This window comes from Pristiophorus japonicus, chromosome 2 (assembly GCF_044704955.1).
Source record: "Pristiophorus japonicus isolate sPriJap1 chromosome 2, sPriJap1.hap1, whole genome shotgun sequence".
Lineage (NCBI taxonomy): Eukaryota > Metazoa > Chordata > Chondrichthyes > Pristiophoridae > Pristiophorus > Pristiophorus japonicus.
Genome location: NC_091978.1, coordinates 8,455,896 through 8,475,632, shown reverse-complemented (window position 1 = coordinate 8,475,632; position 19,737 = coordinate 8,455,896). Strand labels below are relative to the sequence as shown.

General features: G+C 48.6%; 1 protein-coding gene across 1 annotated transcript in view; it reads left to right on the top strand.

Annotated features, from left to right (window-relative positions):
* dysf (dysferlin, limb girdle muscular dystrophy 2B (autosomal recessive)) overlaps positions 1-19,737 on the top strand; it is a 220,083-nt gene that overhangs the window by 121,338 nt on the left and 79,008 nt on the right. The window contains exons 18-21 of the mRNA XM_070859521.1: positions 2,458-2,619; positions 9,083-9,248; positions 13,290-13,363; positions 17,486-17,545. Coding sequence (XP_070715622.1) covers positions 2,458-2,619; positions 9,083-9,248; positions 13,290-13,363; positions 17,486-17,545 — 462 coding nt within the window. The remainder of the gene's footprint in view (positions 1-2,457; positions 2,620-9,082; positions 9,249-13,289; positions 13,364-17,485; positions 17,546-19,737) is intronic.

Here is a 19,737-nt window from a genome sequence, read left to right as displayed (position 1 = left end):
GCACGTTCCAGCAGATTTAGGCCGCAACTTGCGATTGAAAGCCTTCGCAGGTTCACATTTCCAAGGGGCCTCACTCAATTAGACAGAAAGATGCACCATCCCTTACTGACACACAGGATGGGCTGCAGGTTGGATGTGTGACTCTCACTGCCTCTCGGCCTCATCTAACTCCAACTAACCAGATGTTCTCTCCCTGCAACACTCACCCATACAGAGGCACTCTCTCTCTCTCTAATCCCCCTGACAGAGGTACTCTCATGGCTCAATGGGAAGCACACTGGCCACTGAGTCAGAAGGTTGTGGGTTCAAGTCCCACTTGAGCACATAAATCTAGGCAGACACCTAGGATGTACTACACTGTCGGAGGTACCGTCTTTCTGGTGAGACATTAATCTGAGGCCCCGTCTGCTCTCTCAGGTGGATATAAAAGATCCCATGGCACGATTTCAAAGAAGAGCAGGGGAGTTATTCCTGGTGCCTGTGTCAATATTTAAATCTCAACCAACATCACTAAAACAGATTATCCGGTCATTATCACATTGCTGTTTGTGGGAGCTTGCTGTGCGCAGAGAGCTGTGGAAGCTGGGTCATTGAATAAATTTGAGATGGAAATAGACAGTTTCTTAAACAATAAGGGAAAATGTGATTATGGAGAGCGGGCAGGGAAGTGGACCTGAGTCCATGATTGTATTGAATGGCGGAGCAGGCTCGAGGGGCCATATGGCCGACTCCTGCTCCTATTTCTTAAGTTCTTATGGATGCCGCGTTTCCCACATTACAACAGTGGCTACACTCCAAGAAGTACTTCACAGGCTGTGAAGTGATTTGGAACGTCCGGTAGTCGTGAAAGGCACTATATAAATGCAAGTTTTTCTTTTTTTGTTTCTAAATCCCCCAATTCACAGAAAAACTCTCCCCCGTTGAGATAAGTGAAGGGCTTGTGACAACCCAAAACCTTCTGGGAGCCTGAATGTGAGCTACACCTTGCTGCATCGGCCTTCGGCAGAGTCTTCATTATCCTCAGTTGGCAGGTCTTCCATTGGCCACATTTACACCCAGGGGGCATTGTCTGTATGGGGCAGAACGTAGCACCCTGTGCTGTGAGCACACCGATGCTTTTAGTCACTGGTTTTAGTTTGGTTTCAATAGGACTCGTAGATACGTTCAGAACCGACTCTTGGGAGCCACCTACCTGTGTGTTCCATCTAAATAATGTCCCATGGGGTGATGTGGCCCACACCTCTCAAAAAAAATATATAAGAACACAAGAATTAGGAGCAGAAGTAGGCCATTCGGCCCCTCGAGCCTGCTCCGCCATTCAGTGAGATCATGGCTGAATTTTGACCTCAGCTCCACTTTCCTGCACTGTCCCCATGTCCCTTGATTTCCCACAGCATGCAAAAGTCTATCGATCACTGTCATGAAAATACTCAATGACTGAGCCTCCACAGCCCACTGGGCGGAGAATTCCGAAGATTCACCACCCTCTGAGTGAAAAAGTTTCCCCTCATCTCAGTCCTAAATGGACAACCCCTTATTCTGAGACTGTGACCACTGGTTCTAGACTCCCCAGCCAGAGGAAACATCCTCCCTGCATCTACCCTGTCAAGCCCTGTCAGAATTTTGTATGAGATTGAGAGAGAGAGAGAAACAGCAGCAACCTTTACATGGAATTTACCGCACAGATGCAGGCCAGTCAGCCCAACAGGTCTATACTAACTGGTGTTTATGCTCCACACGAGGCTCCTCCCATCCTCCATCACCTCACCCTCATCATCATCATAGGCTGTCTCTCAGAATCGAGGAAGTGTTGCTACCACTCTTAAAATGCGTCCATAGGTGGCTGAACAGTCCAATACGAGAACCACAGTCCCTGTCACAGATGGGACAGATAGTCGTTGAGGGAAGGGGTGGGCTGGGACAGGTTTGCCGCATGCTCCTTCCGCTACCTGCGCTTGATTTCTGCATGCTCTCGGCGATGAGGCTCGAGATGCTCAGCACCCTCCCGGATGCACTTCCTCCACTTAGGGCGGTCTTTGGCCAGGGATTTCCAGATGTCGGTGGGGATGTTGCATTTTATCAGGGAGGCTTTGAGGATGTCCTTGAAACGTTTCCTCTGCCCACCTGGGGCTCACTTGCCATGTAGGAGCTCCGAGTAGAGCGCTTGCTTTGGGAGTCTCGTGTCTGGCATGTGGACAATGTGGCCTGCCTAGCGGAGCTGATCAGAGTGTGGTCAGTGCTTCAATGCTGGGGATGTTGGCCTGGTCGAGGACGCTAATGTTGGTGCGTCTGTCCTCCCAGGGGATTTGCAGGAGCTTGCGGAGACATCGTTGGTGGCTCACCCTATCCACATAGCAACTGCCGTTGGAAACGTCCCAGAGTGCTTTAGTTCGGGTGGTTAATGGCCATGGCCACACCGTTGTATTCAGCTGCTGATCTACTGTGTGTTCACTGCAGATTCTTGCTTGGGGTTTGAGGAACCTGAAGAGCTACCAGCTAGCGAGTGTCTCCTCTCCCAGCCTCGTCGTGGAATGCGGAGGCCAAATCGTGCAATCGTGCGTCATTAAGAATGCCAAGAAGAACCCAAACTTCAACACTTCCGTCCTGTTCATAGAAGTGGTAAGTGAGCTGTGTATTTATCAATAGTTTAGCTATGAGTGCATCTGTTCGAGTATTGACAGGTTCACCCTTGTGGAGGGAAGAATTAAAATTTAACTCAATGAACTCTTCCATCGAAGCCCATCCCTCTAATACCCTAACTCTCCCATCGAAGCCCCTCCCTCTAATACCCTAACTCTCCCATCAAAGCCCGTCCCTCTAATACCCTAACTCTCCCATCAAAGCCCCTCCCTCTAATACCCTAACGCTCCCATCGAAGCCCCTCCCTCTAATACCCTAAATCTCCCATCAAAGCTCCTCCCTCCAATACCCTAATTCTCCCATCGAAGCCCCACCCTCAGTGTCCTAACTCTCCCATCGAAGCCCCTCCCTCTAATACCCCAACTCTCCCATCGAAGCCCATCCCTCTAATACCCTAACTCTCCCATCGAAGCCCCTCCCTCTAATACCCTAACTCTCCCATCGAAGCCCCTCCCTCTAATACCCTAACTCTCCCATCGAAGCCCATCCCTCTAATACCCTAACTCTCCTATCGAAGCCCCTCCCTCTAATACCCTAACTCTCCCATTGAAGCCCATCCCTCTAATACCCTAACTCTCCCATCGAAGCCCATTACTCTAATACCCTAACTCTCCCATCGAAGCCCCTCCCTCTAATACCCTAACGCTCCCATCGAAGCCCCTCCCTCTAATACCCCAACTCTCCCATCGAAGCCCATCCCTCTAATACCCTAACTCTCCCATCGAAGCCCCTCCCTCTAATACCCCAACTCTCCCATCGAAGCCCATCCCTCTAATACCCTAACTCTCCCATCGAAGCCCCTCCCTCTAATACCCCAACTCTCCCATCGAAGCCCATCCCTCTAATACCCTAACTCTCCCATCGAAGCCCCTCCCTCTAATACCCTAACTCTCCCATCGAAGCCCCTCCCTCTAATACCCTAACTCTCCCATCGAAGCCCCTCCCTCTAATACCCTAACTCTCCCATCAAAGCTCCTCCCTCCAATACCCTAACTCTCCCATCGAAGCCCCACCCTCAGTGTCCTAACTCTCCCATCGAAGCTCCTCCCTCTAATACCCCAATTCTCCCATCGAAGCCCATCCCTCTAATACCCTAACTCTCCCATCGAAGCCCCTCCCTCTAATACCCTAACTCTCCCATCGAAGCCCCTCCCTCTAATACCCTAACTCTCCCATCGAAGCCCATCCCTCTAATACCCTAACTCTCCTATCGAAGCCCCTCCCTCTAATACCCTAACTCTCCCATCGAAGCCCATCCCTCTAATACCCTAACTCTCCCATCGAAGCCCATTACTCTAATACCCTAACTCTCCCATCGAAGCCCCTCCCATTAATACCCTAACAGTCCCATCGAAGCCCCTCCCTCTAATACCCTAACTCTCCCATCGAAGTCCCTCCCTCTAATACCCCAACTCTCCAATCAAAGCCCAGCCCTCCATGACCCTAACTCTCCCATCAAAGCCCCTCCCTCGAATACCCTAACTCTCCCATCGAAGTCCAGCCCTTTAATATCTTAACTCTCCCATCGAAACCCATTCCTCTAATACCCTAACTCTCCAATCAAAGCAAATCCCTCTGAAGACAAACGTAGGTCCCTTGCAGTCAGATTGAAGTGAATTTATAATGGGGAACAAAGAAATGGCAGACCAATTGAACAAATACTTTGGTTCTGTCTTCACGAAGGAAGACACAAATAACCTTCCGAATGTACTAGGGGTCAATGGGTCTAGTGAGAAGGAGGACCTCAAGGATATCATTATTAGGCGGGAAATTGTGTTAGGGAAATTGATGGGATTGAAGGCCGATACATCCCTGGGGCCTGATAGTCTGCATCCCAGAGTACTTAAGGAAGTGGCCCCAGAAATAGTGGATGCATTGGTGGTCATTTTCCAACAGTCTATCCACTCTGGATCAGTTCCTATGGACTGGAGGGTAGCTAATGTAACACCACTTTTTAAAAAAGAGGCAGAGAGAAAACAGGTAATTACAGATCGGTTAGCCTGACATCAGTAGTGGGGAAAATGTTGGAATCAATCATTAACGATGAAATAGCAGTGCATTTGGAAAGCAGTGACAGGATCGGTCCAAGTCAGCATAGATTTATGAAGGGGAAATCATGCTTAACGAATCTTCTGGAATGTTTTGAATTTGTAACTAGTAGAGTGGACAAGGGAGAACCAGTGGATGTGGTGTATTTGGACTTTCAAACAGCTTTTGACAAGGTCCCACACAAGAGATTGGTGTGCAAAATTAAAGCACATGGTACTGGGGGTAATGTACTGACTTGGATAGAGAACTGGTTGGCAGACAGGAAGCAGAGAGTCGGGATAAACAGGTCCTTTTCAGAATGGCAGGCAGTGACTAGTGGAGTGCCGCAGGGCTCAGTGCTGGGAACCCAGCTCTTTACAATATACATTAACGATTTAGATGAAGGAATAGAGTGTAATACCTCCAAGTTTGCAGATGACACTAAACTGGGTGACGGTGTGAGCTGTGAGGAGGATGCCAAGAGGCTGCAGGATGAATTGGACAGGTTAGGTGAGTGGGCAAATGCATGGCAGATGCAGTATAATGTGGATAAATGTGAGGTTATCCACTTTGGGGGCAAAAACACGAAGGCAGAATATTATCTGAATGGCAGATTAGGAAAAGGGGAGGTGCAGCGAAACCTGGGGGTCATGGTTCATCAGTCATTGAAAGTTGGCACACAGGTACAGCAGGCGGTAAAGAAGGCAAATGGTATGTTAGCCTTGATAGCTAGGGGATTTGAGTATAGGAGCAGGGAGGTCTTACTGCAGTTGTACAGGGTCTTAGTGAGGCCTCACCTGGAATATTGTGTTCAGTTTTGGTCTCCTAATCTGAGGAAGGATGTTCTTGCTATTGAGAGAGTGCAGCGAAGGTTCACCAGACTGATCCAGGGATGGCTGGACTGTCATATGAGGAGAGACTGGATCAACTGGGCCTTTATTCACTGGAGTTTAGAAGGATGAGAGGGGATCTCATAGAAACATATAAGATTCTGACGGGACTGGACAGGTTAGATGCGGGAAGAATGTTCCCGATGTTGGGGAAGTCCAGAACCAGGGGACTTAGTCTTAGGATAAGGGGTAGACTATTTAGGACTGAGATGAGGAGAAACTTCTTCACTCAGAGAGTTGTTAACCTGTGGAATTCCCTCCCGCCGAGAGTTGTTGATGTCAGTTCATTGGATATATTCAAGAGGGAGTTAGATATGGCCCTTACGGCTAAAGAGATCAAGGGGTATGGAGAGAAAGCAGGAAAGGGGAATGATCATCCATGATCTTACTGATGGCGGTGCAGGCTCGAAGGGCCGATTGGCCTACTCCTGCATCTATTTTCTATGTTTCTATGTTTTTAATACCCTAACTCTCCCATTGAAGCCCATCCCTCTAATACCCTAACTCTCCCATCGAAGCCCATCCTTCTAATGTCCTAACTCTCCCATCGAAGCCCATCCCTGTAATACCCTAACTCTCCCATCGAAGCTCATCCCTCTAATACCCTTATACCCTAACTCTCCCATCGAAGACTATCTCTCTAATACCCTAATACCCTAACTCTGCCATCGAAGACCATCACTCTAATACCCTAATACCCTAACTCTCCCATCGAAGACCATCCCTCTAATACCCTAATACCCTAACTCTCCCATCGAAGACCATCCCTCTAATACCCTAACTCTCCCACCGAAGCCCCTCCCTCTAATACCTTAACTCTCCCATCGAAGCCCCTCCCTCTAATACCCTAACTCTCCCATTCTAAGACCAGCTGTGTTCTGACTGTTGCCTCCCTCCTATCCCACCTGACGGATTGCTGTCAATATTTCTCACTGAGCAAAGGCGTTGCTCCTAAAACCACAGAATATCACAATTGGCAGGAATGATAGTAGGTACAACCAGGCGAGCCTCCAACACAGAGAGGAAGAGTTTCTGAGCTTGTCAGGATCCTAGACTAAGCAACACTTTCGACTAAACTCACCCGCGTCTCTGGAAGGGCAACGTGAACATTTTATTATCAAAACAGAAAATGCTGGAAAAACTCAGCAGGTCAGGTAGCATCACTGGAGAGAGAAACTAAGGGAATGTTCCAGGTCTGTGACCCTTCGTCCGAACTGGAAGACATTAACGATGTAACAGGTTTTTAAGCCAGTGTAGGGACTGGGAAAGGGGGAGGAGCTGGGAAAGGGGGAGGGGCTGGGAAAGAACAAAAGTGAAGGTCTGTGATAGGGTGGAAGGCAGGAGAGATTAGAGAGACAAAAGGGATTTTGGTGCGAGGCGAAAGGGGTCGCTAATGGGACAAGTAAAGAAACAAAAGATAGGTGTAGATAGGGTGTAAATGGGAATATCGGAATCATTACCGACAGCTACGGTTTGAGAAAAATGGGTGTAGTGGTTGCAGTCTGAAATTGTGAACTCAATGTTGAGTCCGGAAAGCTGGAATGGGCCTAATCGAAAGATGAGGTACTATATAGAACATAAGAAATAGGAACATTTGGTCCCTCGAGCCTGCTCCGCCATTCAATACGATCATGACTGATCCGGCCAATGACTCAGTTCCACTTCCCTGCCCGCTTCCCATAACCCTTTACTCCCTTATCGCTCAAAAATCTGTCTATCTCCACCTTAAATATATTCAATGACCCAGCCTCCACAGCTCTCTGGGACAGAGAATTTCATAGATTTAAACCTTCTGAGAGAAGAAATTTCTCCTCATCTCAGTTTTAAATGGACGTTCCCTTATTCTGAGACTATGTTCCCGAGTTTTAGTTTCCCCTCTGAGTGGAAATATCCTCTCTGCATCCACCTTGTCAAGCCCCCTCATTATCTTACATGTTTCGACAAGATCACCTCTCATTCTTCTGAACTCCAATGTGTATAGGCCCAACCTACTCAACCTATCCTCATAAGTCAACACCCTCACCTCCGGAGATACTGTTCCTCGCGCGTCCGTTGAGTTTCATTGGAACAGTGTTGGAGGCGAGGATATTTATTTATTCGTCTTCGGGATGTGGGCATCGCCGGCAAGGCCAGCATTTATGGCCCATTGCTAATCGCCCTCGCGAAGGTGGTGGTGAGCCGCCTTATTATACAACTGAGTGGCTCGCTGGGCCATTTCACAGGGCAGTTAAGAGTCAACCACGCTGCTGTAGGTCTGGAGTCACATATAGGCCCAGACCAGGTAAGGGCGGCAGATTTCCTTCCCTAAAGGACATTAGTGAACCAGATGGGTTTTTACAACAATCCGGTAGTTTCATGGTCACCATTACTGACACTAGCTTTTTAATTCCAGATTTATTTAATTAACTGAATTTAAATTCCCCAGCTGCCGTGGTGGGATTTGAACGCAAGTCACTGGATCATTGGTCCAGGCCTCTGGATTACTAGTCAAGGGAATCGAGGGATATGGGAACAGTGCAGGCAAGTGGGGTTAAGGTCGAAGATCAGCCATGATGTTATTGAATGGTAGAGGAGGCTTGTGGGGCCGTATGGCCGACTCCTGCTCCTATTTCAGATGGAGTATACTGTGGGAAAATGTGAGGTTATCCACTTTGGCATAAATAATAGAAAAACAGATTATAATTTAAATGAGAAAAATTGCAAAGTGCTGCAGTACAGAGGGACCTGGGGGTCCTTGTGCATGAAACACAAAAAGTTAGTATGCAGGTACAGCAAGTAATCAGGAAGGCAAATGGAATGTTGGCCTTTATTGCAAGGGGGATAGAGTATAAAAGCAGAGAAGTCCTGCTACAACTGTACAGGGTATCGGTGAGGCCACATCTGGAGTACTGCGTACAGTTTTGGTCTCTGTATTTAAGGAAGGATATACTTGCATTGGAGGCTGTACAGAGAAGGTTCACTCGGTTGATTCCGGAGATGAGGGGGTTGACTTATGAGGATAGGTTGAGTAAGTTGGGCCTCTACTCATGGGGGTTCAGAAGAATGAGAGGTGATCTTATTGAAACTTATAAGATAATGAGGGGGCTTGACAAGGTGGCTGCAGAGAGGATGTTTCCACTCATAGGGGAAACTAAAACTAGGGGACATAGTCTTGGAATAAGGGGCCACCCATTTAGAACTTAGATGAAGAGAAATTTCTTCTCTGAAGGTTGTAAATCTGTGGAATTCTCTGCCCCAGAGAGCTGTGGAGGCTGGGTCATTGAATATATTTAAGGCAGAGATAGACAGATTTTTGAGCGATAAGGGAATAAAGGGTTATGGGAAGCGGGCAGGGAAGTGATTGGATCAGCCATGATCTAATTGAATGGTGGAGCAGGCTCGAGGGGCCAACTGGCCCACTCCTGCTCCTATTTCTTATGTTCTTATGACATGACCACGATGTACCATACCCGGTCGGAAACATTAGTACGATCTTTCACTATTTCTGACGCTTTCAATTCTTTTTCCACCTTCCCCACCTCAAGTGTTTACCAAAAGAGCAGCTGTATTCCCCGCCCATCTCCGTCAAGGTGATTGATAACAGACAGTTTGGGAGGAGGCCCATAGTTGGACAGTGCACCATCCGGTCTTTGGAAGATTTCTACTGTGACCCTTACATGGAGAAGAGGGACTCTGCAGCTCTTCAGGCTGGTAGGTGCTCACTCGTACTTCAACCCCTGTGTAATGTATTGGCTCATGCAACAACCGATAGTTGTACAGCAGCTTCAACATAGCCAAGGTTGGACGACCCCTTACGGTATGCAGTGAGCAGTCACGTTGCGGGGGTGAGATTAAATTGGACAGCTCTCTCAAAGAGCCGGCACAGGCATGACGGGCGGAATGTGCTATGAGATTCTGTTCTAAACTTGGGGACTGAAAGTACAGTCAGGAAGATCAGCTCTGTTTTTTAGTGATGTTGCTCGAAGGATAAATATTGACCAGGACACCGGGGAGAACTTCCCTGCTCTTTGTCAAAATAGTGGCCATGGGATCTTTTACGTCCACCTGAGAGAGCAGACCTGCCTCTGGTTTAATGTCTCATCCAAAAGACAGCACCTCTGACAGTGCGGCACTCCCTCAGCACTAATTCTTCTTATGCAGTCCCTCGGAGTCGAGGATGATTTGCTTCCACACTAATATGAGTTTTCAGGTGACTGTTGAGTCTGATGCAGGAACTACAGTCTCTGTCACAGGTGGGGGCAGACGGTGGTCGGAGGGACGGGTGGGTGGGGGGCCTGGGTTGTCGTGTGCTCCTTCCGTCATTTGCGCTTGGCTCCCGCGTGCTCCCGGCGAAGATACTCGAGATGTTCGCCGCCTTCCCGGGTGCTTCTCCTCCATTTTGCACGATCTTGCGCCAGGGACTCCCAGGTGCCGGTGGGGATGTCGCACTTTATCAGGGAGGCTTTGAGGGTGTCCTTGAAACATTTCCTCAGCCCACCTGGGGCTCGCTTGCCGTGTAGGAGTTCCGAGTAGAGCGCTTGCTTTGGGAGTCTCGTGTCGGGCATGTGAACAATGTGGCCCGCCCAGCGGAGCTGATCGAGTGTGGTCAGTGCTTCGATGCTGGGGATGTTGGCCTGTGCGAGAACACTGACGTTGGTGCGTCTGTCCTGCCAATGGATTTGCAGGATCTTGCAGAGGCAGTGTTGGTGGTACTTCTCCAGTGCTTTGAGGTGCCTGCTGTACATGGTCCATGTCTCTGAGCCATGTAGGAGGGCGGGTATCACTACTGCTCTGTAGACCATGAGCTTGGTGCCGGTTTAAGGTTCTCGTCTTCAAACACTTTCTTCCTCAGGCGACCAAAGGCTGCGCTGGCGTGCTGAAGGCGGTGTTGGACCTCGTCATCGATGTCTGCCCTTGTTGTCAGTAGGCTCAGCACTGCACTGGGAGTGTCAGCCTCGATTTTGTGCTCAAGTCCCTGACGTGGGACTTGAACCCACAACCTTCTGACTCAGAGGCGAGAGTGCGACCCACTGAGCCACGGCTGATAACTAAGGGAGATTGCAGACCAGAGAGGCTGTGGGGGCAGTTCCAGAGTGTTTGGGCCCAAGGCTATTGAAGGGAGTCGGGGGCGGGGGTGGGGAAGGACAAACGGCAGGATCAGGAGGCCAGAGGTCACAGCCGAGAGGATGCGGAAGGGGACCTACAGATGGAGGAGGGCGCAGTTAGGGAAGAGCAAAGCTACGGAGGGAATGGTAAACAAGGGTGAAGATAGGCAGCCACTGAAGCTCAGGTGGACCTGACAGAGTTTTATTCCCTGAGACGGTTGGCAATAGTCTGTGAAAATCATAGGATAGTGTGCCAGCTTCAAGCTCTTCACCACTCTGTATATTGTGGATATAAAGTGTAAGGACATTGGATGTATGGGTTAAACATTTCGCATCCTGACGGGGTGATCAAATAGAGTTTGTCACACAACCATAAGTTGACACAAAAATTGGAGGCATTTGGCCAATCAATTGAAAGAAAGAAAGTTAGAAAGAAAGAACTTGCATTTATATAGCACCTTTCACGACCTCAAGACATCCCAAAGCACTTTAGAGCTAATTAAGTAATTTTTGAAGTGTGGTCACTGTTGTAATGTTGGAAACACGGCAGCTAATTTGTGCACAGCAAGCTCCCAGAAACAGCAATGTGATAATGACCAGATAATCAGTTTTAGTGTTATTAGTTGAGGAATAAGTTTTCGCCAGGACATGAGTTGACATTGTCACGAACTCTTCCTGATTTATTTAATCCACCCTGTTGACTCAGCCAGTCTGCTTTGGTAGCTATATATGATAGCCAATGAAAATCAAAAGTCTAGCTGACTGTAATGGGTTCTTTGCTTAAGAATTCATAACAACACATTGCTATTAAGAAGTAATTGGTTTATTAACAAAGGTTTAACAATCACACTACACATTACCAGTTTATCCACTCGGCTCACAACTGCATACCTCATCGTAGATGTGCTAAACCCAACTGATTGGGGTTTTATTGAGTCTTGTGAACATCACGTGACTGGCTAAGCCACTCCCAATGCAACAGCTCTATAAACCTGTGAGCATACTCACATGTGCCTAAATTAAACTGACCAACTGTGGCAATGTACATTGGCAGTCGAGAACAAGTGTACACTTCGGGTGAAGAAAGCTGAGAGGGTGAGGGATAATATTCTGAGGGGGATTGACAGGGTAGATGCAGGGAGGATGTTTCCTCTGGCTGGAGAGTCTAGAAGCAGGGGTCACAGAGTCAGGGTAAGGGGTCGGCCATTTAGGACTGAGATGAGGAGGAATTTCTTCACTCAGAGGGTGGTGTATCTTGGAATTCTCTACCTCAGAGAGCTGTGGAGGCTCAGTTGTTGAGTATCTTCAGGGCTGAGATCGATAGATTTTTGGACACTGAGGGAATCAAGGAATATGGGGATTGGGCGGGAAAGTAGAGTCAAAGATCAGCCATGATTTTATTAAATGGTGGCGAGGCCAGGTCGCCGTTGGAAGAACCAGTTTAGAGGGAGCTTTACTCTGTATTCAACCCATATCGTACCTGCCCTGGGAATGTTGGAAGAAGGGAAGTCAGGTCGTCATCCTCGGGAGCCTATTATCAGCAAGGGCAGACATCAACGACAAGGTTCAACACTGCCTCCAGTGCGCCAGCGCAGCCTTCGGTCACCTGAGGAAGAGAGTGTTCGAAGATCAGGCCCTCAAATCTGGCACCAAGCTCATGGTCTACTGGGCTGTAGTGATACCCGCCCTCCTGTATGGCTCAGAGACGTGGACCATATACAGTAGACACCTCAAGTCGCTGGAGAAATACCACCAATGATGTCTCTGCAAGATCCTGCAAATCCCTTGGAAGGACAGACGCACCAACGTTAGCGTCCTCGATCAGGCCAACATCCCCAGCATCGAAGCACTGACCACACTCGACCAGCTCCGTTGGGCGGGCCACATCGTCCACATGCCCGACACTAGACTCCCAAAGCAAGCGCTCTACTCGGAACTCCTACACGGCAAGCGAGCCCCAGGTGGGCAGAGGAAACGTTTCACGAACACCCTCAGAGCCTCCCTGATAAAGTGCAACATCCCCACCGACACCTGGGAGTCCCTGGCCAAAGACGGCCCTAAGTGGAGGAAGAGCATCCGGGAGGGCGCTGAGCACCTCGAGTCTCGTCGCCGAGAGCATGCAGAAAACAAGCGCAGGCAGCGGAAGGAGCTTTTAGAGTGGAAGCAAGTCTTCCTCGATTTCGAGCGACTGCCTATGATGATGATGATGATTCAGGGCTGAGAGCGATAGATTTTTGGACTCTAGGGGAATCAAGGAATATGGGGATCGGGCGGGAAAGTGGAGTTGAGGCCAAAGATCAGCCATGATCGTATTAAATGGCGGAGCAGGCTCGAGGGGCCGTATGGCCTACTCCTGCTCCTATTTCCTATGTTCTTATATTTGGACCAGAGCATCCAGCTATAAATCAATTCCCATTTAAAAATCTTATATTCAGTTTTTAATATTATAATTCCATTATAAATTCCTATGTATATATTAATAATGGGAACTGTCTATGTAAACTCTCACATTGTAATTACACCCTCCCACCAGTGGTAGCGCTGCAGTGCCTTCACTGGGAGGAGTGTGCAACTGCTGCAGCTCTGTGGCTAAACCAATTGGGTTGAACTATCCTTCTTCTCTCTCTCTCTTTCTCTCTCTGTATAGATGAACGAAGTCCTTCACTCCGAGACGATGTCTTAATTGACATCGATGACAGACAGCCTCTGATCCCAGGCCAGGTAAGGGTGTGTTTCAAAACAGAGGTGGAGAAATTCCACTGCTGCCTTCTTGATCAGCGGCGTTACAGTCAGCGACGTATTCACAGGTCACTTTGTGTCTCTGCCCAAGTTGAAATCCAGCTCTGTGATTGTCTGTCACTGTGTCGTACGTGTTTGAAGTATATATCTTTCTTCTCTCTGCTGCTGGTGTGACTGGCTGTCCTTTATTGATTAATCGGACAGGGTGTGATAATGAAAGGGGACAAATCTAGTGGAACGCTGTGTCCTTTATTAACTTTCACTGCCACTGTATTGCAATCGGCCTCACCTTGTGCCCAAGCTCTAGTGCGATTAAACCTCTGACATGTGGACACCTTGTCCCTGATCATTAACCTAATCATCATCTTAGGCGCTCCCTCGAACGAGGATGACTTGCTTCCACACCAAAAGGGATGAGTTCACAGATGTTTCAATGAAGGACCTGATATTCCAGTCCTGAACTCCAGGGGTGGAAGATGCCTGTGAGTGGATTTTTCTAACGTGGGGTGGCCGTTGCACACCAGCCACCACACGGGCTCGACAGAGCTAGGTCTTGGTCCACTGGCAAAGGTTAACCAGAACGGCTGGAGACCTGCTCTGCTGCACAGACCTAGTATGCACACATATCGCAGTGTGGGCTGGCCCGTTATGCCCCTAGGCCCTCGGCTCTTCTGGGCCCCGTACCCTCATTCGCCGCACCTCTGCCACGATCTCTCACCGCACCTTCGCACCAAACATTCATCGCACCTCCGATCACGCGCCGAATCTCAACCATGATCTCTCGCCGCTCATCTGCCCTGACCTTCCCGCTCCTCTCTGTACCTGGGCCCCATCTAAAACAAGCACAGTGGATTGCCCTTAGTGTAATAGTGTCAGATTGTCTCGGCTCTTGCCTTCATTCACACATAGGTGGGTAAAAAGAAGAAAATAAGCCTTGCATTTATATCGGGCTTTTCACAAACTCATAAATACATAAGAACGTAAGAACATAAGAAATAGGAGCAGGTGTAGGCTATAAGGCCCCTCGAGCCTGCTCCGCCATTGAGTAAGATCATAGCTGATCTGATCATGGACTCAGCTCCACTTCCCTGCCCGCTCCCCATAACCCCTCATCCCCCCATCGCTCAAGAAACTGTCTATTTCGGTCTTAACTTTATTTAATGACCCAGCTTCCACAGATCTCTGAAGCAGCGAATTCCACAGATTTACAACCCTCTGAGAAAATAAATTTCTCCTCAAATCAGTTCTAAATGGGCGGCCCCTTATTCTAAGATCATGCCCTCTAGTTCTAGTCTCCATCATCAGTGGAAACATCTTCTCTGCATCCACCTTGTCAAGCCCCCTCATAATCTTATACGTTTCGATAAGATCACCTCTCATTCTTCTGAATTCCAATGAGTAGAGGCCCAACCTCCTCAACCTTTCCTCATAAGTCAATCCCCTCATCTCCGGAATCAACCTAGTGAACCTTCTCTGAACTGCCTCCAAAGCAAATATATCCTTTCGTAAATATGGAAACCAAAACTGCACGCAGTACTCCAGGTGTGGCCTCACCAATACCCTGTATAACTGTAGCAAGACTTGAAACACTATCCCCTTTGCAATAAAGGCCAAGATTCTATTGGCCTTCCTGATCACTTGCTGTACCTGCATACTAACCTTTTGTGTTTCATGCACAAGTACCCCCAGGTCCCGCTGTACTGCGGTACTTTGCAATCTTTCTCCATTTAAATAAAAACTTGCTCTTTGATTTTTTTCTGCCAAAGTGCATGACCTCACACTTTCCAACATTATACACCATCTGCCAAATTCTATCCCACTCACTGAGCCTGTCTATGTCCTCCTGCAGCCTCTGGACTTCCCATAGCACATTACAGCCAATGAAGTACTTCTGAAGTGCAGTCACTGTTGTAATGTCGGAAACGAGGCATCCAATTTGTGCACAGCAAGCTCCCACAAACAGCAATGTGACCAGATAATCCGTTTTGGTTGGACCACATTCATAATACTGCGTTTAGTTTTGGTTGCTGCAAATGGTGGGTGACATAGAAGGTTCAGAGGAGGGTCCGGAGGATTACAAATACTAAACACGTTAAGCTTGATCCCGTCAGTCACTCTCCCCCAGGGTGTGCTTGTCAAACAGGTACTCTCCCAGGCCATTCTCAGGAGCTCCCAGTCTCTTCAAGTTGGGGATGTGATCTCCAAACTTCTTGCTCACCTTCAATTGTTCTTCCAAGTAGTGGGTCTCCAGGAAGTCTCACAAATGAGGGTGATTCCCAACTTAAGACACCCAGAGTTATTCCGAGAAGCTTAAAAACTACATCTGTTCAGTTGAGAGATGCCTGGACTTCGGCGCAATTTGATAGAAGTATATAAAACAGCTAAAAGAGTAGATTGCGTTCCGACTGGTCGATTATTTCAATGGAATAGATTGGGGACGACCCGGGGTGGGGGGGGGGGGTCAAGCATTTAAGTTACACATGGGGTACGGCTAGATTAGACAGAGTCACAGAGTCATTGCGGCACAGAAGGAGGCCATTCGGCCCGTCGAGTCCGTGCCGCGATGTTGGCCGCTGCTTCTCTCCCCAGAGGATAGTTGACCTTTGGAACATGTCCCGGGCGTGCACGGCGGGTGCTGACCTCTCTGCCTATGTTCGAAAGGGAACTGGGCCAGTTCCGGGCTGGGGAGGACCTCACATCTTCTAACAGGTAGGTGGAGCACTAGATAATACACGCACAGCAACAGCTTGGTCTAGAAATTCAGTCGGAGGGCTCCTAAGGCGCTAATAATGCCCGGGCACTAAATTTAGCACCGGAAGATTTTTAGCGCCAGGCCCAGCAAAATTCAGCTGGGCCCTGAGAAGGGAGCGGGGCGCTGAGGGAAGTGTTCCACACTTGTCTTGGGGCGCTCGGCCGGGTGATCCCGTTGCTAAAGAGCCGGCTTTGTAGTCGCCCTAAGAGAGGCCTCCCTGCAACAACAAAAAAACATCGCTACAAAATTCACAAGAAACATTCCCTGAACATTACTCGCCCCCAATAAAGTTAACTCGAAAAGAAATTCCAAAACTCAGTCACACTTACCTGACGCAGACGTTCCTTCCCTGAGTGCCCCAGGACGGCTCGGCATGCCAAATGGACCGCGGGGTCGCCGCAGGTCGCTACGGGTGGCGAGTGAACCAAAGTTTGCTTCCGTGCCACAATGCTCTCGGGCAGTACACCTCAGCGCTGCCGGTAACTGCGGTAACGGCGCTAACTCTCGACTCCCGCTGGCACTAACCCTTTAGCGCCCCTCACGGTGAGCGCTATCCCACCACATTTTTAGCCCCCTTTATCTGTATAGCACCTTCAACGTAGCAAAATCTCCCAAGGCGCTTCACAGGAGTGCGATAAGACAAAAAAATTTGACACCGAGCCACATAAGGAGAAATTAGGGCAGGTGAATATCATCATCATATCATCTTAATCAGAGGCAGTCCCTCGGAATCAAGGAAGACTTGCTTCCACTCTAAAAGTGAGTTCTCAGGTGACTGAACAGTCCAATACGGGAATTACAGTCTCTGTCACAGGTGGGACAGACAGTGGTTGGAGGTCTAGGGCAGGTGAACAAAAGCTTGGTCAAAGAGGTAGGTTTTAAGGAGCGTCTTGAAGGAAGAAAGAGAGGTAGAGAGGCGGTGATGTTTAGGGAGGGACTTCCAGAGCTTGGGGCCCAGACCAATGCAGTCAATGTGGCCTCCTGGATATGGTTTCGTCGGTGAACAGGGTTGGAGTGGAATTTTCCAGATTATCTCCCCCCTTAATTGGGTTTCTATTGGTTTTCTTGCCTCTCCCAGGAGATCACAAGGTGGGTAGAGGGGGTGTCTAATGATTGATGGTTCAAGCATCACAAGTGTGTGGGGCAGGCTTGATGGGCCAGATGATCATTTCCTGCCCATCAGATTGACCCAGTGGTGATGGAATGAATGAATGAATGATGGTATATATCCAAGACCCTGTTTTGAAAGGGGTCTGGATGGAGATGTCCTTGTGTACGTGAGGAAGTATTCATTCTTGCTGTTGCCTGTTGCTGTTACACTAACGCTTCTAACAACTCCTTTTAATTTATAGTTTGCAGGCCGCATGACCAGCTCAACTTTGAATAAATTCCCTTCTATGTCCAGTCTCCATGTATGTATGGCTTCATTTACATATTTTAATGTCAGTTTGTGGGCATGTTTAATGGTTCTTTTGGTCAATAATCTGGCACTGGGAGCTAACACCATCTCGGGTTCTTGTGCTATGTATTTTAAAGCACTTTCTTGTGGGGAACTGCACTCGGGTTCCCAAAGGCCTCACAAGAACAATGCCGAACATTGCAATATTTCATTACTTTTTTGTGTTTCATTCTTTGGGATGTGGGCGTCACCAGCATTTATTGCCCATCCCTAATTGCCCCTTGGGAAGGTGGTGGTGAGCCGCCTTCTTGAACCGCTGCAGTCCGTGTGGTGAAGGTGCTCCCACAGTGCTGTTAGGGAGGGAGACGATGAAGGAACGGCCGATATATTTCCAAGTCTGGATGGTGTGTGACTTGGAGGTGAGGGTGCTCCCATGTATCTACTGTTCTTGCCCTTCTGGATCATGGAGCTCAGAGCTAGAGATTGGCGAGATAAGACAATCAAAAACTATCTCGTGTCATGGGCAGCCACTTGATATCGCACCATCTGGGTTGCATATAACTGAGTCTTTATTGCGGGTGCAGTAACCTAGTGGCCATGGTACAGGGTACTGGGATAACCAGCCCTGAGTTTCTGAGTTCAAATCCCACCATAGCAAGTTGGGAAATTTGAACTCCAATAAATCTGGTAGTTTATGCGTTAACGCCAGGAAAAAAATGAAAACAGCCAGATCATTGTTAAAAACCCAACTGTGCACCTCCCACCACTACCTGGTCTGGCTTGCGTGTGATTCTGGTTCTACAATGTCTGGTTGACTCTGAGGTAACCTGTGCCATCTTCTCAGAGCAACTAGAGAGGGCAATAGGCATGGCCTCACTTGCAACAACAGAGAAAAAATTGAACCAACATTACCTGTTTATTTATTTCCTTTTCCCCCTAGGCGAGAGGTTGTGCATCTTTGCTCTCACGAGCTCTTGGTTTCTTCTTATTTCAATCTATTTGTTCAAAAACATTGCTTATGGTGGTAATTTCCTGTTTGGAGGACATAGAGAACTGGACAGTATGAGAGTGACCAACTAATCCACAACATGTCGGACTCTTCAAAACCAGAGGAATGAGCGACTATTGCAAGCCCCAAATACTCCTGAGCGAGGGATGGGAAATTAAACTGATCGCTGTCCAGCAACCACTGGAAGAGAGAGTGAGCGGGCTGGCCTGTGATGCCCTTCATGGTTGAATAAAGTCACTGGCCCAGCTCACAGATGAAAAGCCACTTTTGTTTGTTGATTGAATGCATTAGGAGTTGTTTTGGTTGAGTTGATTGCACACCTAATCGCTCTTCCCTTGTGGGAGGGTTCGTGGGCTGATTAACAGTCGGACAGGCGTGAGCGCTCCTTGGTGAGGGCGGGTTAGCCGGCAACGGTAGAATAGTGGTAACGTTACTGGACTAGTAATCCGGAGACAAGAGTTCAAATCGCACCTCAGCTGCTGGGGAATTTATATTCAATTAAATAAATCTGGAATGAAAAGCTAGCGTCAGTAATGGTTACCATGAAACTACCGGATTGTCGTAAAAAACCCATCTGGTTCACTGATGTCCCTTTAGGGAAGGATATCTGCTGTCCTTACCCGGTCTGGGCCTATATGTGACTCCAGACCCACAGCAATGTGGTTGACTCTTAAACTGTCCCGTGAAATGGCCCAGCGAGCCACTCAGTTGTCTCACCACCAACCTTCCCGAGGGCGATTAGGGGATGGGCAATAAATGCCGGGCTTGCCAGCAATGCCCGCATCCCGTAAACGAGTATTTAAAAAACGTCCTATACCGTGGGAGGGTTTATGGGGCTCCCGCAACCCATACGATGAAGGGAGGAGGGACTAGCACACCTATCGGATGCCAGTATAGCAGGTGGATGTCTACCCAGAATTCCGAGCCGGAGCTCCGGACTCCACTGGCGGGAGCGGGGATCGAACCTTGGGCCTCCTGACTCAGAGGTGGGAGTGCTGCACTGAGCCAATGGTAAGGTCCTATTGATCACGGTGGAGCAAGCCAAGTCTACAGGGCAACACCAAGAGGAAAAAAGGGAAAGACCCGCATTTCTATAGCACCTTTCACAGCCACCAACCATCCTAAAAGCACTTCACAGTCAATGAAGTACATTTTGGAGTGTAGTCACTGTTGTAATGAAGGAAACACAGCAGCCA